The sequence below is a fragment of the Carettochelys insculpta genome, chromosome 3 (assembly GCF_033958435.1).
Source record: "Carettochelys insculpta isolate YL-2023 chromosome 3, ASM3395843v1, whole genome shotgun sequence".
Lineage (NCBI taxonomy): Eukaryota > Metazoa > Chordata > Testudines > Carettochelyidae > Carettochelys > Carettochelys insculpta.
In genome coordinates, this window is record NC_134139.1 from 193,294,888 (window position 1) to 193,317,808 (window position 22,921).

At 39.2% G+C, this 22,921-nt stretch overlaps 1 protein-coding gene across 3 annotated transcripts in view; it reads right to left on the reverse strand.

Annotated features, from left to right (window-relative positions):
- Positions 1-22,921, reverse strand: part of ATAD2B (ATPase family AAA domain containing 2B) — a 168,215-nt gene that overhangs the window by 68,027 nt on the left and 77,267 nt on the right. For all 3 annotated transcript variants that reach the window (XM_074991334.1, XM_074991333.1, XM_074991335.1), the window contains 4 exons: positions 20,174-20,262; positions 19,672-19,831; positions 14,574-14,664; positions 7,150-7,461 (listed from right to left, as the gene is read on the reverse strand). In XM_074991334.1, the coding sequence (XP_074847435.1) occupies positions 7,150-7,461; positions 14,574-14,664; positions 19,672-19,831; positions 20,174-20,262 (652 nt within the window). The remainder of the gene's footprint in view (positions 1-7,149; positions 7,462-14,573; positions 14,665-19,671; positions 19,832-20,173; positions 20,263-22,921) is intronic.

Consider the following 22,921-nt stretch of genomic DNA (forward strand, 5'->3'; position numbering starts at 1 on the left):
GCGGTGGATGTGGTATACCTAGACTTTAGTAAAGCATTTGATACGGACAGGCATGATTTTCTTATCAATAAACTAGACAAATATAGTAGATGGGGCTACTATAAGGATGCATAACTGGCTGGATAACCATTCTCAGAGAGTAGTTATTAATGGTTCACAGTCATGCTGGAAGGGCATAACAGGTGGGGTTCCGCTGGGGTCTATTTTGGGACTGGTTCTATTCAGTATCTTCATCAACGATTTAGATACTGGCACAGAGAGTATGCTTATTAAGTTTGCAGATGATACTAAGCTGGGAGGGGTGGTAACTGCTCTGGAGGATAGGATCAGAATTCAAAATGATCTGGACAAACGGTCTGAGGTAAACAGGATGAGGTTTAATAAGGACAAATGCAAAGTACTTCACTTTAGAAGGAACAATCAGCTTCATACATACAAAATGGGAAGCAACTGTCTAGGAAGAAGTACTGAGGAAAGGAATTTAGGGGTCATAGTGGACCACAAACTAAATGTGTGTCAACATGCAAAATAAAACATGATTGTGGGATGCATTAACAAGAGTGCTGAGGGTAAGACAGAGGAAGTCATTCTTCCACTCTACACAGCATTCATTAGGCCACAACTGGAGTCCTGTGTTAAGTTCTGGGCACCACATTTCAAGAAGGATGTGGAGAAACTGGAGAAGGTCCAGAGAAGAGCAACAAGAATGATTACAGGTCTAGAGAACATGAGCTATGAAAGAAGACTGAAAGAACTGGACTTGTTTAGTTTACACGAGAGAAGACAGAGGAGACATGATAGCAGTTTTCAAGTACCTAAAAGAGGGTTACAAGGAGAAGGGAGAAAAATTATTCTCCTTGGCCTCTGAGGATAGGACAAAGAGCAATGGGCTTAAACTGCAGAAAAGGAGGTTTATGGTGGACATTAGGAAAAACTTTCCAACTGTCAGGGTGGTTAAACACTGGAATAAACTACCTACGGAGATTGTGAAATCTCCATCCCTGGAGATATTTTTAGACAGACATCTAACAGCAATGGTCTCGATGGTGCTTGGTCCTGCCGTGAGGGCAGAAAACTGGACTCGAACTCTCGTGGTCCCTTCCAGTTCTAGTGTTCTAGGATTCTATGCTTGCTAGGCTGGAATTAAATTTATCAGCATATACCATGTAGCTGTCACTCAAATGCAAATAAAGGAAAAAAAAATCTTAGCTATCTCTTACTTGTATTCATGATCAGTTGGATTATGGCACAACATGCAGTAACCCTCCATTTAATGGACTAATAGGGAGGGAAGGGTGTCCGTTATTCCCAAAAGTCCATTAAATGAATGGGTTTACTGTCCCCCGCAGGCTCTCCCAACCCAAGCCCCCCCAAACTAAAAAAGCTAGCCCCCCACCCCCTAAAAAACTACCTGCCACTCACCAAAGTTGCCACTGGAGGAGCCCCTGGACCCTACCCTGGCTCAGATCCCACTGAGTGTCTGGAACCCTGCCCACTGCATGTGGCTAGAGGTGCCCTGCCATACGCCACCGGAGCCACCACACACTCCTTTCACCAGTGGTGAGGTGCATATGGAGTACAGACTGTGGCAGCGGTAAGTGTTCCCCTCCCCCACTTTATATGGGTGTTGGAAGGGAAGATTTACAATTTTACGGACCCCAGCAGATGTCATAAACAACAGTGGGGGGACATACGTTTTTCCCAAAGTCCACTAAATTGGGGTCCATAAAAAAAACAGAGTTTATTGTAACTCCTTCCTAAACACAGTATTTTGATTTGTCCTTATTGCATTTCATCCCACTTACTTCAGACTACTCCAGTTTGTGCAGGTGATTTTGAATTTTAATCCTCCAAAAAACAAAAACTCACAGCCTCTCCCAGCTTAGTACTGTCTGCAAATTTTGCATGCATACTTACTATGCCATTATCTAAATCGTTGGTGAAGATACTGAACAAAACTGGATACAGAACTGATCCCTGAAGGACCCCATTCATTATGCTCTCCTAGCATGACTGTGAACTATTGACATTTCCTTTCTAAGACCACTTTTCTGAACAATTTTGCACCAACCTTAAAGTAATTCTATTTATGTTGTATTTCCCCAGGTTGTTTACAAGAAGGTCATGCGTGACAGCGGCTGCATCTATACTGTGAGATAAACTTGAATTTAACGCAGTTAGCTTGATATTACCACTGGACTGTCCTCACTGTAAATACCATTAGCTCGATTTTTGGGAGCACTAATATCTAAATTACAATATCGCAGTTATTGATGGGTGTAGTGTCAAGCTCGAATTCAGAAGTTCGATTAAAGGCCAATGTGGAAGCGCCACATACAAAAATCAAATTTATTAGCCTCCACAAGTATCCCGTATGTATCCCACAAAGCTATTCACTGCACGTGGCTCCAAGCTCCCTTCTACTGGCGGGAGCCAGGAAAGTGACCAGGGTTGCTGCACTGTCACTTTCCCAGGTCCCCCAAGCTGCAGGGACTCAGGAAACTGACAGCGCTGCTGCACCTAGCTTCCAGCTTCCTGCTACAGTAACACCTAAATTTTATGGACCCCGACTTAGCAGACTTCAGAAACAACGGACGGGGGAGCCTTTGGGGAAGGGGAGTAAACCCTTGCATTTAACCGACTACTGGGAAGAATGGACAGCCCTTCCCCGCATTAGTCCATTAAATGGAAGGTTTAACTCTACTAGCGTGAGCGGGGAAGCTTGACCAGGGCTGCTGCGCTGTGAGTTTCCCAGGTTCCCAAAGCTACATTGCTGCTGCACCTGGCTCAGAATGTGGGGCTGAGGGAACTGCAGGACAGGTTCCCACAACGCACTGCTGCAACAGTCAATGTTAGCTGCTTTTAGTCTGGAAGCAATATGTCAAATTTGTTGGGAGCCTGCAGGAAGTGAGGATACTCAAAATTGAATTTTAAAAAATGGCATTATAAAATCGATTTTAATAAATTCAAATTTATCTGGTAGAGTAGACATAGCCAGTATCAAAAACTTTACTGCAGTCTGGATATACCATGTCACAACTTCCCCCCATCCACAAGGCTTCTTACTCTATCAAAATAAGTTATTACGTGGGTTTGGCATGACTTGTTCTTGATGAATCCATGCCAACTCTTATTTATTACCTTATTATCTTTTACATGTTTGCAAACTGATTGCTTAATTATTAGCTCCAATCATCTATCCAGGTCATAAAGTTGAGCTAGCTGGTCTGTAATACCCCAAGTTGCCCTTTTCCAGTCTTCTAGGATAATGGCTTACAGCTCACATAAGTCCTCAGCTCCTTGAGTATTCTAGATATATGTCATCAGGCCCCAGTAACTTGAAGACACCTAACTTGTTTAAGTAATTTTTAATTTGTTCTTTCCCTATTTTAGTAACAGGTAGGCAGCCATGTCAGTCTGTACTTCAACAAAGCAAAGCAGCAGAAATGTAGCACTTTAAAGACTAACAAAATGATTTATTCAGTGATGAGCTTTTGTGGGACAGACCCGCTTCAACTGATCTGATGAAGTGGGTCTGTCCCACAAAAGCTCATCACCAAACAAATCGTTTTGTTAGTCTTTAAAGTGCTACATTTCTGCTGCTGTGTTTGCCTATTTTAGTGTTTTTATCCTATCTCATTTTCATTGGCATCCACTATATTGCACGTCCAGTTGCTATTAACCTTTTTGGTGAAAACAAACAAACAAGTCATTTGGCACTTCTGTCACTTCCACAACAAAATAGATTTTGCTGCTTTGAATGTAGACTGCTCTTAATATTCAAGTTTTTCTTTGACTTAATTGGATGATGACTGATCTACACTAGCAGCTTACGTTAGCATAACTGTCACTCAATGGTATGAAAAATTCTCTCCCTTGAGCAACACACTTAAACTAACCTAACTCCTGGTGCAGACACTGCTAAATTGAAAGGACAGCTTTTCCTTTCAACATAGTTACCACCTCATGGGAGATGGATCTGATGGAAGAACGCCTGTTGTTGGCATAAGTAGTGTGCTCTCCGAAGCTCTATAGCAGTACACTAGCACTGGGACAGCTACACTGCCGCAGCTTTTTAAGTGTACACAAGCCCTAAGAAGAGGGTAAACAAAAATCAGAGGTGGATGAAACTTAAAATAAATTTATGTCTTTGCTCATTCAAATATGAAACACCTACAAAGAACCTTTAATCAACTTATTCAACATGCACTTAAAAATATTAAACAGCAACATATGAAGAAGCACTGACTCTTCAGGCAGGACAGACAAAATAAAAAGGAAGGAGATATTGCATTATACATCAAGGATCAATACATTTGTTTTGAGGTCCAGAAGGAGAAGAGAGGCAGACTGGTTGACACCTCTGGGTGAAGATAAAAGGAGTAAAAACTTAAAGGCGATGCTGTGGTATGGATATATCACAAAATCAAGAAAGGGAAGTAGATGGGGCATTTTTACAATAAGCAACAGAAATATCAAAAAACACAAGACTTCATACTAATGGGGAACTTTACCAAGGCATCTGTTGGCAAAACACTAAATAACCAATACATTCCTGAAAAGTGTTGGGGATAGCTTCCTGAAATTGAAAGTGGACAAAAACTAAGAGGGTGGGCACTGGATAGGCTTCATTCTGATCAACAGAGAGAAATCCATTGTGAAACTGAAGGTGGAAGGCAATTGGGGTGAAAATAATCTTGAAATGACAGATTTCATGTTATGAAGGAAAGGAAAGAATGAAAGCAACTGAGTAAGGATAACAGCTTTCAAAAAAGTAAATGTTAACAAACTCAGAAAATGAGTAAGATTCCATGAGATGAAAATAAAAGTGAAAACGGAGCCCGCAGTTCATCAAGGAGACAATATTAAATGCACAAGTGCAATTTATCCAATTGAAAGACAGAATGAAAAGTGAGGGGCCAACATGGGTCCATTAAGAGATCTCAGATGTCCCGCAAACCAAAAAAAGAATAAATATGCTAAGGTGGAGTAAAAAAGAAAAGTATTAGAATGTACACACAAAGTCAGGATGCTAACGTCTAGCATGACTTACAAAATCCTAGGGGCATAAAAGATGAGAAGAGGTTCTTTAAATACCTCAGGAACGAGAGAATGGCAAAGGAAAAAGTGTGGATCCTGTATTTTATGGACAAGGAGAGCTAATTGATGTTATCAAGAAAACTGAAATATTTAATACCTATTTCACTAAAATGGTTAATAATATGCCAGAAAACAGTTTAATGAATTATGTTAGAGAAATTTTTATTTATTTTTATATAATCTATGTAGAGTTATAAAGCCATAAAGGAATCTGTGCATTTTGAATGTGTCTCAGCTGATACAGCAATATAGAACTTAACAGAAACAGCTTTAGGATTGTGCAAACCATCAAACCTGGTTGTATGTATCTTAGTGGTAAAATTTTTGGGCTGCCCAAATAGGGTAAAGCACAGTGCCAAGACAACTTCAGATGTGCCTCCCAAATCAACAAGACAAGCTAAAAATCCTAGACAACAAAATCAGACCAATAAGAAAAATAATAGTTTTGTAAGATAAGAACTGGATAGAGCCAACTGAATTGACAGCAGAGAATGGATGATAAAAGTGGACAGATGAAAGCAAGTTTTAGCAGAATAAGCAAAAATTTACTTGGGATAATTATTGTGATATATGCATGATCTTAGATACACAAATGAGACAACTTGGTAAACTAAGTCTTCACAAAGTATAGAACAAGGGATAAAAAGCAAGTGCTTACAAACAAGAATGAAGAAGACATGGAAAGAAAATAGTAAAGACCAGACATCTGAAGAGTCAGCCTGTCCCTAGGAGAGGTAACTTTATCAATTAAGTTTCTTTGTCTAGTGCATACTTCTGGTGGTGCTTCTCAAGGCGAGCAAGCTCCTACGCTGCAATGAGCACAAGCAGGCACATGAAGAAGAAAATCAAGCTGTCTTAGCTTTCCTGACTCTTCATGATTGATCCTCCAATGTACCAATTATCTCCCATTTATTAACAAAATCTCAACTCCCACTCCCAGTCAGCTCATGATTCTGGTCCCCACCACCCACGTGGAGAATTTTCAAACAAGCATCATCATTCCTTCGGACAGGCTTACACTTATCCTTCTGAGAAGCTCCTCAAACATGTGATCAGCTACCTCATGATTCTCCTTCACATCCCTCCTTACAACTTCTATTTTGCTGTGACACCCACAAAAAAGGGCGGGTCACTATTGTATTCATTCTGCTCTCCATCATACTGACCAACAGAGTCTCATTGTACAGTAAATTCTTTCATATCCAGCAACCCTGGGACCGGAAGGTTGCAGATATTAAAAAATGTTACTTAAGAGATGTGGCTGTGGGATCCCTGGAAAAAGGACTGGGGACCCCGCCAACCCCATGGCTGGGAGCTGGCTGGAGCACCAAGTTTGGGGGAACAACAGCAGCCCTGCAGCTCGGAGAAATCCTTGATGGGGGAAGAGTGCTATGCGGGGCTCTGCCAGCATCCTGGGCTATGCGCTGGTGCGGGGCTGTGCTGGCAGATGGGGTTCTGACGGCAGCCTGGGGCACAGGACTGTGCTGGTGGCCTTGGGCTCTGCCAGGACGTAGAGCTCTGGGATCTGCCCGCAGCACGGGACATGGGGCTCCCCTGGTAGCCGGGGCACAGGAGAACCCGGTGGCACCAGGAGGAACTCTGCTGGGAGCAGAGCTCCACTGGGGCCAGGGGAACTCTTGCAGCTCCAGCTGGTTGATCGAGAGCTACGGTATAACAAACAACAGATAAGGAGTTCAGTGTACCTTGTCTATATCCATCTATTTTCTCTTATCTTGCGAGCTCTTTGAGGCAGGAATTATCTTTTTGTTCTGCATTTTTACAAGACCTGACACAATGAGGTTCCATTTCTTGACTGGGACTTCTAGGCACTACCGGGTTTCAAAGCACTAATAAATTACAATTATTATTATAATTAATTATATGTCCAAGTAAAATAAGCAAATCAAAGTCATTTCTGGCTTAAACTGGTGCAAAATTCAGTATTTCAGGCTAGGACAAGGATAGTAAAAACAAAAGCAATATGATTTTTTTTCTCATCCAGAACAGAATAGGAAGGAGCAAAACACAAAAACAAAAAACACTAAGTACCTTCTCTTTTGTCACCTTGACTAAATTCAGCATGAGGAAATACTCTGTGTAAAGCTCCCAGGAGGTTATTGAAAGTTCTTTCCAGTAGCGGCCTTATGACAATGGATAGTGCATGACCTGAAGACATCACGGCACGTTGGGAAGCAGGCACAATATTCTGCATTGCATGATAAAAATCTTGTGCGCTGAGAACTATTGAAGAAACATCAAGCTGCAGTTTCTGACTGCTTGCGTAAATCTGAGGATAGCGCCGTCGCAAGGCAATCAAGGCAGCCTCAGTGCAAAGTGCTTTTATGTCAGCTCCACAGTACCCTAGAGTACAAAAAACAAACATATATATGTTCTGTGAAGAAGCACTAACATTTTGCACATGTACAAACAAGCCTGAAATTAAAAGAGCAGCCAGTTGTACTTCATGGTCACAGACTATTTCACACTGTATCCAGTGCACAGGTACTGTTCCGTTGCAAATTGACCCATGGGCTGATTATAGCTGAAGAAGCAAATGATGAACTCTTATTAAAAACCAAATGATACCCTTCTCTGGAATATTCTCAGGGATCACCAGGAAAAAAAAAAAAAAAAAAAAAAAAAAAAAAGATAACCATGGCTAGTCTATGGAAGAAAAGCAAATGCAAATAAAAAAGAGCATCCACTGATATTCCTGTCCAGCCATGTGCTATGGCAAGAAATTAATATCATGTGAATATCAACACCTTCAAACTTTCATTATACAATATAGTGAACTCCGGAGCTTTGGGTTCTCTCAATTCCTTTTCCCTTTATATTCTTTATGTAATATACAAATGTATAAGCTGCCACTGATATTTGTATGAAATAGGCTTCCCTATACTTTTACACAATTGTATGGACAAACTGAAAGAGTTATTTTGCAATTTTTTTAAGTAGTCAATATTTCATATGAAATACAGGAATAAAGTACATGTATCCCATACATTATCTGAGGGAAACAATTTAGCCAATACACATAAGAAAACTGTAGTACATCCGCTTGACAGAAAAATTTCCTCACCTAAAATTCATTCCTCGCAACTGCTAGAAGATACTAAGCTTTTAATGTCAAACACAACTCTCTCTTGGTCTTTTTAACCTTATAATGCTAGTGGTACCAAGAGACACAGCAGAAAATGTACTACACAGTTGTAGCATTTTCATTCATTCTAGTTTCTGCTTAAAACCCATAGCTGCTTAATCATCAATACTTAGAGCCATACATATCATCATATTATATAGATCTAAAACTTTAATACAGCCTTTTGTCGTATTGATTCATAGTTTTGCTGCTTCCAGGACTAGAACAAAAGGATTTCAGCTACTGGTTTGTGTCTATGCTTTATAATAAAAGACATTTTGGTGCACCTGTTTCATCTCTGAAAAACAAGCTGTAGTACAGATTATCAGTTTTTAAAACCAATTACAAGATTATTCTCATAGGCTGCATCTTCACTAGCAAGTTCTTTTGAAAAAAATCAGGCCTTTTCCAAATGAACCCACAGAGCGTCTACACACAAAATGCGCTCTTTTGATCTAAAATTGAAAGAATGCAGCACTTTTTCCAGAGGCCCTCTTCCTCTCCCAGATGAGGAAGGGCATCTTTTTATGAAAGATTCTTTCGGGGGGAAAAAAAAAGCGTGTAGATATCTTGGGGGCCCCTTTTTCAAAAGGGCACTCTCATGGAGCCAGATTTTTCGATACCTGGCCCATTCTTTCGAATGTGCAGGGGCTGTGCAGATGCTCTCTATCAAAGAGCAGATCCATTTTCTGATCCACGTTTTTGTGTGGGGGTGTACTCTTTCCAAAGAAGTTTTTTCAGAAGATATCTTCTGGAAGAACTTCTTTCAAAAGATTGCTGTAGCGTAGACATAGCCTTATTAAAAAAAAAACAAAAAAAAAAAACTTTTTATAGAGTTTTTAACCCAACATATAGAATGATACAATTAGCAGACATTTAATTTGTTTTGTTAAAGTCTATTCATTTTTATAGATTTTTATACAATCTATTCACAATTTCTAAAAAATTGACCAACCAGCTTTTAAACTGCGTATCTTGAATTTTTTAAAACTTCTTTTACAAAAAGTATTAATGGTTTTTCAGTTCTCCTCTGTGGTTTGGAAGATCTTCTAGCACATACAAGATCTCCACCACCAGCTGTTTGTGCCTGCCTTGTGACTCTCTTGTTATATACACACCTGCTCACTGACTTAGGCCAGATCTACACTAGACATTGAAGTCAACTGTAGATAAGCAATTCTTGCTACAGCAATTGCATAGCTAAAATTCAACAATCAGCTTACCTGGCCATCCTCACAGAGGGAGATCGAAAAGAGAGAGTTTCTCTCGTCGACCTCCCTTACTCCTTGCGATATTGAGGAGTACAGAGGTTGACTGCAGACTCCAGATAGCTCGATTTCGTATGTCCCTACCAGGGGAATGAAATCAAACCCTGGAAGATTGACCTGGACTGGGTCAATCTTCTGTGTATTGTAGACATAACCTCAGTCTCAGCTCTGCTATTGCCTCTAGTAAAAACTCCCTTACAAGGTCTGCATCACCAACAAAAAAAAAAAAAAAGAAAAGAAAATACTAAGTGTTGACAAACTCACAAAGGACACAAACTGAGGGGGGAATGATGATTGTGACTCTGCCTTTTCTAGTCTTCCAGTCATAATAATTTTGAGGGATACTGGTACCAAAAGCAATTAAATAATTTTCAGATGAAAATATGATTTGAAGCTGACTGTGTCCCATTAATTTCTGTTGGACTTGAATGTGAGTAAAGGTATGAGATCACAGTCAGAACATTTCGATAAATATTGGATTTTATGAACAAGATTTTTGAATAAACTTTTTACATTTTGGAAAAAAGGATAGCAAAATGGTTGAAAGTTGTAGTTGTGTACATAATCACAATAGCTGAATGACATGTTAAATTAAAAACTATCTTCAATTTCAGATTAATAAAATATATCCTAAATGAAATCAACGGAATTAAATACATATTGAACGTCTCTAGTCTGGAACTCTCTTGTCTGGTAACATCCATAACCCAGCATGATTTTAGTTAGCCAGATGACCACTTTATCATGGGTGTGGCTGAGCTTCCAATGGTCCCACAAAGTTTATTTACAGCCGCCAGTCCTAGCTCTCAGGTGTTCTGTGCTGTTATTTGTCTGTAATTTACCCCTAATTGTCTTCTAAGAGCCCAGCAAGCTGCAGAAGTATTGGTAATGCTGCTAGATAAACAATATTGACCTCCTGTGGTTTGACTCCAATCAGGTTCAAAGGGTGCCAGACTAGAAAGGTTCAACCTGTTATGTCTTGGATTTTGTTATGGAATAATTTGGTCCTTTTTTTAATATAATTACATAGTTATAGTGATTTTTTGATTAAAATTCATTGTTCGGGTACTAAGACACCAATTAAAGCCACACAGAGATATCCCAGCACACGATGATCTATTTGCAGGATCAGGGCATACAACTGTACTGGAGAAATAAGAATTTGTGTTGTACCCTAAATGTTGCTTTGCCTTTTTAACTTTGTGGGGTTTTTTTTTGTTTGTTTGTTTGTTTGTTTTACCAGTTCACTAGTCTGTTTGCTGACAAAATAGCACAGTATACTCAACATGAGTCATGAGGAACCAAATCTAAGTCGTTAAAGCCAATAATGCATTAGGGTTATATTGCTCCTCTCACCCCTCTTTCATTTTAAAGATCCAGTTTAAGGATCCGTCACAAATTAACACTCAGCAAATCTAAAGCTATGCTCTTTTTCAATTCTTCTGTTAATAAATGTGGTAATATCCCCTTTACAAAGAGTCTTTTTAATCACAGTTGGCACAACTTCATGCAATTGCAAAATTAAGAAACAATACCCTACCGCCTATTTTGAAAATTAAATTCTCAGGCAATTGGATATATAGTTAGTATCCAGTTTCATTTCCCCATCTCTCAGGTGCAACTGCATTTGCAGAGTAATAACTGGTCTTTTACTGAAAGATTCTCTTGTGCATACCTGCATATTCATTTGAGTGACTGACAACTGCAACAAAATACTTTACAGAAAAGTATAGGTTTTTTAGTATTAAGACACAAATGTATACCATGCTTACAAGATTCAAGAATATATATAAGTTGTCAAGGTTGACTATGAAGCGTGGCTTTTCACTCTAGCCTTGAAGGGGTTTCAACTCATTTTATCACCAATTTTGTAATAATAAAACTAAGTTTTAATGCATTTCCTTCTGTTTTTTAAAAAACTTAGAGATAATATTGAATTTGGAGTGGGAATAATGCTCTGGCATTTCTTGTGAGAGAACAAAAGTAGTTCATTCTCTGTTCCTGATCACCATATTGTGCTGAACTAGTGACTTTTTTATTTATCAGCACAGCTTTCAATGAGAAGCACAGTACAGAAAAAGGCTCTTATTCAGCCTACTACAAAACCTGTATGAGACTTACAGAAACTTGCAGCTTATCTTTTCCCATTTCTACTCTTGGGAACAGATTTCTTCCCCCAACTCTCTCCTCCCTAAAGCCTTCGCCAAAAACCAATTGTAACTATTCCTCCACTGAGGCAAAGATAGGTTCTACTTCCTAAATTTGGTCAAGAGTTTGGCCTAATACTATCATGGTTCAAATTCTGTGGCAGACTGCAGAGGAAGCATGCCAGCGCAGAACTCAGTAGGAGGTTAAATGAAAGATACCACCATAGATTCCTCACAATGGGGGAAGAGAAGAATACTCCAAACACTTATCTCTCTCCATCATTTTACTAGGATGGGAGATAAAGAACTAACTGGTAGCAAATTACCCATGTTTTAAGTTCCTCAACTACTATAAAAAAAAAAAGAAAACAGACTATTTCTAACTGAAGCCTTGACTCCCGTGTTGCATTTATTTAAAATACTTGTTTAGTATTATTTTAACTAACTGCCTATATTTAAAAAATATTTACCTGATTAACAGAGACTGTTGGTGGGAGAGTTCACAGCTTTGCTGCTGCTAATATGGTTTGCTTTCTAAAAGGCTGAGTTAACAAGACAACTCAGTACCCATTTACCTAGAAGGTAAATATTCAAAACAAAAATATGTACAAGGAATGGGCACAAGTCACAAACTTCAGGCTGGTTTGTGCCCATATCTAAACACACATTTAACTGCAGGTAAACTGTTTTTCCTGTGCTCCTAGGAAACTTTTTCAGCCTCTCACCTCATGGCCAATTTGGGAATTTAAAATTCCCACAAAGACTCCAAAGGTCTGGTCTTTTATACCACTTCAGTGCTCTCCCTGGGCTGCAGCATACTATTAATCTCACATGAAGGTCATAGTTTAATATTGTAGCTCTTAAGCCACTCAAAGAAGATTTTTCAACTATTTAACAAACCCAGATATAAAAATCTCCAAATGGTACATGTAATTTTTAAGACATCAACTCATGAAATCCATCACAGTTATTATAAAAGTCCAGCCTTAGCAAACAACCTGCTATTGCCTTTTAAGTCCTGGTTGTATTTGTCTTATTTTTTAATAATTACGTAAGCCCAGTCACTTAGAAAACAGTTTTGTGAATGGTATACAAACAAGCAAGCTGTCCTCATGACTGCCTGTCGGCAGAGGTCAGTTATATTTGTAGCATTTGAGTAGTTTTCTTCATTAAGATTCAGATATTTGTAGATGTAGCCAAGTTCGCAAAAAAACAAAAACAAAAACAAACAATAAAAGTTTTGTTCACTCAAAAGGAACAAGAGCAGACTAATAGCTACTGCATAAATGTGAAAAAGGGGCCAAAGAGGCAGGTTTGCCTGGCTCCAAAGATTCTGGGAAGGCTGAATAAAAGGATAGATGTTCGAGACATCATGAATACAAATGAGGCAGCAATTTCAGGGCAAGTGAGACAAACTAATCTTATCGTGACTGACTTAAAGAATTTTTTAAATAGACACAAGCTTCTGATCTTGGAAATGCTGGAAGACATTAAAGCTCCAAGACACAGAAAGGTGAAATTCAAGTGCACAATACTAAATGGTGCAAGAACAAGTGACAGCAGATTCCAGGGGTACTACTTATTCTGGAAAATTAACAAAATTTTCCCCCCAGAACCAACTGGTTTTACTTCAGCACAAGGAATGTCTTGCAGTAAAACCTACAAAAGGTTGTCCTTTTAGTCTGAACATCTTAAAATAAGTAATTGTATTCTCCAGGCGGACAGAAATATGGTGAACTTATCCCAGATATCCACCCTCTCCCATAAAGTGGCACCTGGCTTTTGCAAAAGTCAAGCAGAATTTACATTAAATGGGTTTGGCACATGCTGTCTTATACCCGGCAAAGCTTAAATTGGAGTTTGCTGGATAGTTCTATTTTCTCCTCACCAGAAGATGTTGAGGTCTTTGTGGCTCAAAAGCGGAGGGATGCTGCTTCGAAGATGGATGTCCCTGTGGATGAAGAGGATAATTCGGATGTACAGTAGCTGACTGAATGGACTGATGATCAATTTAAAGTTCTTATTTCTTTGATGATGGATCTCAATGAACAGTAATCTGAGATTATCCTTGTTCTGAGAACTTCAATGGATTGCCCAGGTAGATGGTTGACAGAGGATGTATCTTTATATCACAAATTGTTGTGAGGAGGTTGTGCTGTGTATTTTCGGGTTATTCCCTTCCTGTTAAAAAATCTCACTACATGAACATTTGTTCTCATGTGTCTTGCTTTTAGGCAGGTGGCTTGAACAACCATCCTCCCATTCAGTACAGCAGGTCTGTGAGTGCTCCAAGGGTATATTTTAGATATTCTTTGGTGCCTGAGTCTAAAGGACAGAAAGATTTTTGCCCTGCGCCTGCCACATGGATATATTATGCACTAATAGATTCTGGGTGACATATTTTAGTTTTAAGACCAGTGTTTAGTTTGTGGGTCTTATCTGAAGAGAACATGGCAGAGATTTGATAAAAAACACTGAAATTTATTTTTGTCCACATACAGGCAGGAAAACTCTGCCAAGCACTCTCAACTGTAATATAGTTTTTAAAGGAATCTTCACCTAAAGATTCTGCTTCTCACGTACTTTTATTTTTGCGGGCACTAGTCCTACAAAAGGACCTTGGGATTACGTCAGGAAACATTACCTAATGAAGTATCATCTTCAAACTATTACTGAGTATTTATTCTGTATTTTAATCACTCTGATACAATCATGCCTGGTTTTTCTGATTATAAATAAGGGTTGCCAATAATACAAAAATTTCAATACAAATAAAATTGAAAAATAAATACAAAACAAAGCATCTGATGCATATTCAGAACTTTACACGTTCAGCAAACTTTACAAGCTTTAAGAACAGGCTTTATAAAAAGAAAAGGCATCTAAAAGTGTTAACACTAATATGGTACCACTCACCAACACATTTTTCAGCTAGCTCCCCCAAGAAAGGATCTGACAATTTGGGGTTCCAGTCCCTGGTATGAATTTGTAAAATGTGCTTTCTTGCCTGATAAAGAAGTGAGTATTTCAGCATTAGCAAGCGAAAAATCAGCAATCAACAGTAAATCAATACATTTCAAGTAGTTTGGTCACTTACACAACAGGACTCGCTAATTATCTTAATTTTGTCAACCTCATGTCACAAGAACACAGCAAATTTATTAGGAATGGTAAAGTTTTGTGGCATAGGAAATTCAAAACCAATCTATGACTCAAGCTTCACTTTAACAGCCTTCATGTTTAACATTAATGTAACACGTTTGACAATATAGAATACTCAAACAGAGAAATGTAAAAATATATTCACACTGCAATTACAACAATTTTTAGGTGTGCAATTTTATTATGATGCAGATGGTTAAGTGTATTTCTTCATATACACACACACACATATATATATATTATAACACTCAGTAGCCTCTGTCAGGATTGGACTTCACTGGGGTCAACACTGTACAATCTTTTAGAAAGATGAAGTCCTTCCTCCAGGCAACTTAGAATGTTATGTGATCAAGTTACCAGCCATGGGAACCAGATTTCTGAATTTTCTGGAGTGTGATCTTAACTTCATAATGCTGCATAAATGTTGATTTTTGCACATATTTCCTTTTAAAAACAAACAAAAGAACCACTGATACACAAACACAGTATTTATTTATTTATTTTACTGTTCAGTATCATCACAATCCAGACATTCAGAATTTAAAATACATCTGTAAGCCTGGAGAGCGCACCTAGGGTTACTGAAATGACTTTAAAAGTAACTTTCAATTTAAAAAAAAAAACAACTGTTTTCAGATACTCCAGCATATTGATGGATGCCCCACTACCCTAGGTAAAGAGGGGCTTTCAAAACTTAATTCATCAATGTTTACTCTTTTTATTCGAGTTCCCAAAAGTCATACGTCACCAGCTCCACTATGAGTCACCTCACTCAGAACAGAACTAAGGAAGAATGTCAATAAAAAAAGAAGTTTGAACTGACAAAAGTCAGTTAAAGTCACCAATTTTTCCCTTCTAAAGGTATATTGCATGGCTTTGGAAAACAGAGATATGAGGGCTTTCCTGTCCTTTCTCTGGGCCCGCTCCATACTTCAGTAAGATTATGGTAGCTGTGACATCACAGTGACTAACACAGAGGCTCTCAACCAGAGACGTGTACCTTATAGGTACTCAGCTGGCTTCCAGGGGGTACAACAACTCATCTAGAGCTGTCTGGATTTACAGCAGGCTACATAAAAAAACAACTAGCAAAGTTAGTAAAAATTAAAATTTCACATGAGGTCTTTACACCGCTCTATACACTGAAAACATAAGTACTGTATTTATATTCCAGTTGATTTACTTTCTTATTTTTACTATATAATTATAAAATAAGCATTTTTTCAGTAAGTATGCTTTGACCTTTTGGTATCTTTGTACCCAATTTTATAAGCAAATAGTTTTTAAATAAGGTGAAACTTGTGAGTATGCAAGACAAATTAGACTCTTGAAAGAAGTAAATTAGTCTGGAATGATTGAGAGTCATGGCACCAGGGCACTGTAGCAGACCATGGCTGCATTTATACGCTGAGATAAATTCAAATTTAAGGCAATTAGCTCAATATTACCACGTGACTGTCTTAATTGTAAATACCATTAGCTCGATTTAATGAGCACTAATATCTATATCATATTATCATCGGTATCTGATGGGTGTAGCATCAAGTGCAAATTCAAAAGTTCGATTAAAGGCCTGTGTGGAAGCGCCACGTCTTAAAATGGAATTTATTAGCCTCCAGATGCATCCTGTGTGTAACCCACAATGCCCCTCAGTGCTCCACTCCGGCTGCTGCTCTCCAGGTGTGCAGGAATTAGGTAACAGGAAGCCCATGAATTTCAAATCGCGATGAGGAAGCCTGTGGCCATGGGGTCATGTTCGTATGAGCGCTTGAGAAATGTCTCTCTTTGCTATCACTGCTGTGAGAGCATCTACCCATTACAAATAACCCCAGCACAGAGGTCATGGTTCTGTATCTACCCTTGGGGGTATTTCTTCTGCTCTGCCTGGCACCAGCCACTGCCCCGCCCCACCAAGCAGCAGCAAGGCTGTTTTGGAGGTTGTGCTTGCATAAGAGGCCGAGAAACTTCACCTCAGTGACAGCAACGAAGGGTCCTGTGGCACCTTATAGACTAACAGAAAAGTTTTGAGCATGAGCTTTCGTGAGCAAAGACTCACTTCATCAGATGCTGGTCATGGAAATCACCTCAGTGGTTTACACTTGTGCGCACCCCGCTTCTTCCCCCACAGGTGCCACACAGTACGGGTCTTTCCTACACGCAGCCACATTACGTAAGTAGTCCCCAACCCAATAAAAGGACATGCCTGCCATTCACTGCTGCCCATGCTGACAGGTAGCACCATGTCCTGGCTTGTGTGCAGTTAGGGCTCCAAAGGTGGGAAAGAATTTTAGGGGCTTGCAGCTACCGGGGTGAGGGGAAGAATACTTCAACTGGCCCACCCACCAAACATATTTTCATGGCCTTTCCACTGCCAAGGGAAAGTCTCCCCCAACAACAGCTAAGATAGTCGGGGGCTTGATGCCATCAGGGGGAAGTCTTCCCTGGTGGCTAAGATATTTGGGGTAGTGGAACATTTCAACTGGCTCTGCAGTGCAGACCACAGCGACCCCTTCCCCCTTGCTGCCCACTGCAGACACCTGCAAAATCTTTGCTATTTCAGTTATAAAATCTTTTTCCTAACCTTTCCTATCATCTACCTTCATGTTTTGACCACCCAAAAACATAGGGAACAGTGGGTCGAGGGCCAGTTGAGATTACGGTTTCATTTATAAGTTCTGTGTTTGAGATTTCACTGCCATCCCCTCCATTGGCAATGTCTGTGTAGCGAAGAAGGAAAACAAAAAAGTTTTTTCCTAGCCTTTTCTATCCTCTTTCATCTAACTTGGCACCCCTTCACACAGGGAAGAATGGGTGGAGGGCCAGTTGAGAATACAAGCTACGCACAGAAGCCATATAATGAACTGGGAAGCCAAATGCCCTCCCCTCGGCAACTTTCTTTTTTCAAAAACTTTACTATCAATTCTTTCTTCAAGCTTTTCCTTGTCCCTTTCAGGGATCAGATGTAATCAAGGGAGGGGTTGGGGGGACAGTCAGGGCATGGCCCATTGAAAAGACACACACTAGCTGATTTTTATGAAATTCTTGATAATTCAGTTACAGAAGAAAGAGATTTGTTAACTTTGCCATCTCTGTGGATGCCCTACTTTTCCTTCCTTCCAGCTGATGTCAAAAAGCAACAAACATTCCCAGAATGCTACAGACATGAGGGAACTGTAGAACAGTTTCCCACAATGCACTTCTGCAACAGTCGATGTTTGCCAACTGAGTGTGGCAGCAATAAGTCGACTTTGAGAGAAGCATGTGGGGAAGTAAGGATAATCAAAGTCAAATTTATAAATTCCAGAGTTACAAGTTCAATATTAGTAAATTCAATTTTATCTCGTAGTGTAGATGCAGCCTATGAGCTGGCAAAAAAGACTTCAAGGGATCTAAAAAAAAAAAAACAAGGAGGTGGGTGGCTAGCAGTTTTTGAACTGAGGAACCCTCTCTCTCTAGCTAATGGGCATTTCTATTTTTCTATACTGATTCTACTTGGAAACTGTGTCTCGAAATGGTTTAGTAAAATTTAAAATACTTGTATTTAAGAGCCAGAAAGGCGTAACAGAGACAGCTTTAAAAATCCCTCACTACTGGCAAACACCAACACAATCATTTGCTCTTGCAGATTTCAACAATTCTGAGCTTTGCATCCAGTTCTATGCTACTTCTGTCAAAATGGATGAAACCATAACCACAACAGAGACAGTAAATTAGTCCAGTCTTAATATTTGCACAGTACTGTGATGATATATAACACAGTGCAAATTGCTATGCATTATCAACTTGCTAAACTCTCAAAATGTTGTATTTTGTGATAAGCTTTTTCATGTTTAGTTTTACATGAAAGTTGACTCTTCCAGCGAAGAGCAAGGGAGAGGAAGAGTTGTACTTTGTTACTATGATTTGCCTGGAGACAGTCTTCAGCAAACCTGAGATAATAGGAACAAGGGTTTAATTCAGTTTGTTATTGTAGATTGTTTTGCATTAAATTTTGGCAAATTTAGCTGAGCTCTTTGAATTGTCAGTGTGAAGGAAAAAACATGCATGTTTCCATCTGAGCGCCGTTAAAACGCCTTTTTTGTTTGTATTACTTTTAAAACTTTAAATGTACTGTGAACTTATTTTTTCACAGACAGTAAAGGTTGGACCTTTATAATCTGGACTTCTGTCAATCAGAAACAGTTGTGGTCCAGTGACTGCATGGGTGCTCCAAACCTGGAACATTCCATCACAGGAAAACCCTGGTCCTGCTCTCAAGAACTCCTCCCCTGCACTCACAGAGCTTCTGGAGCACCACAAATAGTTCATTTGCAGTGCTCAAGCTCAGGGAGGGAGAGGGCAGAGGTGGGAATGGAGGGATCACTCAGGAAAAGAGGCACAGCTGCAACCGTAGGTGCACTCCCAAAAGGCTGCACTCCTGGCTCCAGCCATGGAGCTCCACAGCAACTCTGCCTCTTCCACCTGAGCTTTGACAACCCCATCCCCATCCTTGCGCCTGTCCCACCTCAGTTAATGCCAGCCTTCTGCTGGTGCTGAAGTTGAGCCCTCCACTGACCTCTCCTGGTCCAGCAAATTCCCTGCTTTGGGACTGTGGTCAAGTCCCAAGAGTGCTGGAACAGGGAGGTACAACCCGTAAGTGTCTTTGAGATGTAAACAATTCTAGTTTCCAAATTAAAAAAAATAAAATAAAGCAAAATCATGCACTAAATAAAAGTGCTGGCAATGGACAAATTGTTACCATTTTTGGGAAAAAAAAAAAAAAAAGCGATTTGATAGATGTCTGTATTGAATCTTCAGAGATACCTACATACTTAACTCTAGAAATTTTTACACATCCCTTTGTAATTTTTACCTTTTGATCAGGCAAGTTGAAAAGAAATTCCCTGTCAAAACGACCAGGTCTCCTGAGTGCAGGATCTATTGATTCAAGTCTGTTTGTAGCACCAATTACAACAATTTCTCCTCTATTATCCAGTCCATCCATGAGGGCAAGAAGGGTAGACACTATAGAGCTAAAAGAAAGTTTTCAAAAACAATTTTTTGTAAATATTATCAAGATCTTCTACATAACTCAGACAGCCCTAATAGCCTATTAAATTATGCCAGACTACTCTATGGGTCACAGAATTGTCCTGCATTGCTGCTGCCAATCTTTGCCAGGTGGTCTTGAACAGGCATGAATGGGCAGGGCTTTCATTGACCCTTACCACCACCTTGGCTTTTTTACCCAGTGTAATAGTGCCAAAGCAGAGGCAAGGATCTAACCCAAGAAATAATCCAAATGAAGCTAAAACATCTACTTTAAATTTATGAAGATAAAAACATAATCCACAGCTGTATATTAAAAACATTACCTGTGAATCTGGTCTTGTCTGCTAGAACGAACTGGGGCCAAACCATCTATTTCATCAAAGAAGATTATCGAGGGTCTCATCAAGTATGCCTGGTGTGAAGAAATGAAAATAGGTTTTAGCTGTTAATTCAAATTTCTGCTGCACTGTAATAAAAACAAATTCTATTCTGTGTGTTAATAACAATTCCACAGCCTCTATGTCAAAAAGCTTTTACTGAGATGCTTTTTAAAACCTAGCCCTCAGAATAAATCTAAGATTAACAACTAAGGTGTTATATTAAAACAAAGAAAAAAAAGTTAAGACTATATTTTTCTTTACCTAAGGAAGATGGCACTAATGTCATAGTTCTCCTGCACTCTTGAACCGAACACGGTGGCACTGATTTGCAATGTAAGAATCCTGGCTTTACACAAGTGAGTTCTCAATGCCTGGAGCAATACAGCAGGCTACATTTTTAAATCATTTTAAATGTTTATTTTTGAATTTTCCCGTTTTTAGAATATAAAACTGTAGCAAATGCCCAGAAGAAAGGAAAAGGACAGTACTAAGATAAAAATATCAGAACAATAAAATCAAGGCACAAACAAGGACAGGAGAAAAAAATGACATGGGGAAAAAAAAAAAAAAATCAAACAAAACAAGAATATGACCCCCAGATACATTCATTTAATTTGCGATATACATTTATTCCTCTCATACAGAGCTGTTTATGTCGTTAACCATTTTTTATGCTGGGTTCTCAGCCTCATTTCCAGTACAGTAAACCTTTTGAGGTACACAGAGGTTGCATTCTTGCAACCCCCACATAACTCAAATTTTTGTACAAGTTGGGGACAGAGGGAACCAGGCTGCAGCCTGGCTCCCGGCTACCCTGGGCTTGTAGGAACTGGGAAACTGACCAGTCCACCAGGGCTGGTCAGTTTCCTGACTGCTTCTCCCTGCCTTCATCCAATAGCGTGGCTGTCAGGCAGACAGCCACACCACTGGGAAAGGCAGGGAGAAGGGTCCACAAAGCAGCTTCAGGTTGTGTTTAACTTGTGTTAAAGCGAGGTACATGCAACTTGAAGCTGCTTATTTTGAGGGTTTACTGTATCTCGATTATGCTTTCAGTCATAACATTTAACCCAGGGGTCAGCAAACTTGCTAAGGCTGTATGTCAAAATTTGACCTCTTGACCTCTATGTATGGTCCAAGTGCCAGTGATACTTTTTAAAGTCACTAACAGTCCTATTTACAACAGCTTCATTACTAAATAAATTATGATGCAGAGCTTTACCGTTAGGTAGTGGTTGGTAGCATTAGCTGGTCTTTTGTCAATCCACAAGTAGCATGGCTCTAAGTAAGCTCCACGCTGCATGGGGGAAGAAGGATGTGGTTGGGCTCCCACCTCGTGTGCCAACGAAAATCAACTCGCATGACACTCTTGATACCTATGCTGGGGTTTGCTGACCCCTGATTTAACCTACACTAGACACTCTAGATTATTCTTCTATTACTTTATAAATGTAAAAAACACAACCAGTTTCTGTTCATGTTTCATGCAGGTGCTCCTGGATTTGTAGATGCTACTTACGATTTTTACACATCTAAAAATATAAAAACTAGTTCAGAAATGAGCAACGTATGACCAAAAATGTGGCTTTTTTTCCCTCAGAACTTCTACCTGGTGTCTGGTGGGCATATACTATGGTAAATGAGAATTGCTGGCATTTTTTGTTGTTGTTTTGCTTTCAGAAACACTAACTAAAAAGAGTCACTGTCTGATTTTTTTTCAAGTAATGGAACATTTCCAAAATATCACTTATAGTTTCCACTTCAGCAAAAGTATTTCAAACATAAAACTTACTTTAGCAACCATCAAAACAAATAGCAGTCATGTAGCACTTTAAAGACTAACAAAATAAATTTATTAGGTGATGAGCTTTCATGGGACAGATCTTCAGATCTCTCTGTCACATATCAAATATAGTTAATTGACAAGTAAGCATTACATTTAAAAAAAAAGCACAATACATCTTAGAAAGAAAATTCAGAGCAAGAAAAACAACATTGTTTTTGCCTTTAATGGTCGACTCATGAAGACATCATCCATAATTTGCTTTTCTGCTTGTGTTTTACATTAGAAATACAGATAGAATTCGCAAAAACCCTCATATTAGCCTAATATTGGAATAGAGTTATACCAGTGCTCATCACTCTTGAAAATCCTGCTCATAAAACCTGTACTTTTCGCTTCTTACTCAAGTACTAGGGAAACTTAAGAGGGAATGAAATGTAACTTCATACCAGACAAACTTGAGTTTCAGTAAAAAAACCAAACAATTCTGTAAGCACTTCAAAAACTAGCACATTTATTTATTAGGTCATGAGCTTTCATTGGTAAGAGTAAGGTGCTACAGGACTGCTTGTTTTTTTGTGAAGCTACAGACTAACATGGAGACTCCTCTGAGACTACTGAGTTTCAGTGCCACTATCCGTGAACTTCAGAGAGAGAGGGAATATCAACAACCAATAACATCCCTACATCCTCCATGTAGAGCTGGGAAGCTTGCATCTTTCATCCTTCTGTGATACCATATTCCCCTTTTAACAAAACAAACCAACAATCATGCAGCACTTTAAAAACTAACAAAATCATTATTAGATAATGAGGTCTCATGGGACAGACCCATTTCCTCAGATCTGGAGATGCAACCATTTTAACAGTCAGACTACATAAAAGGTACAGTACTTCTTGACTTTCCACTG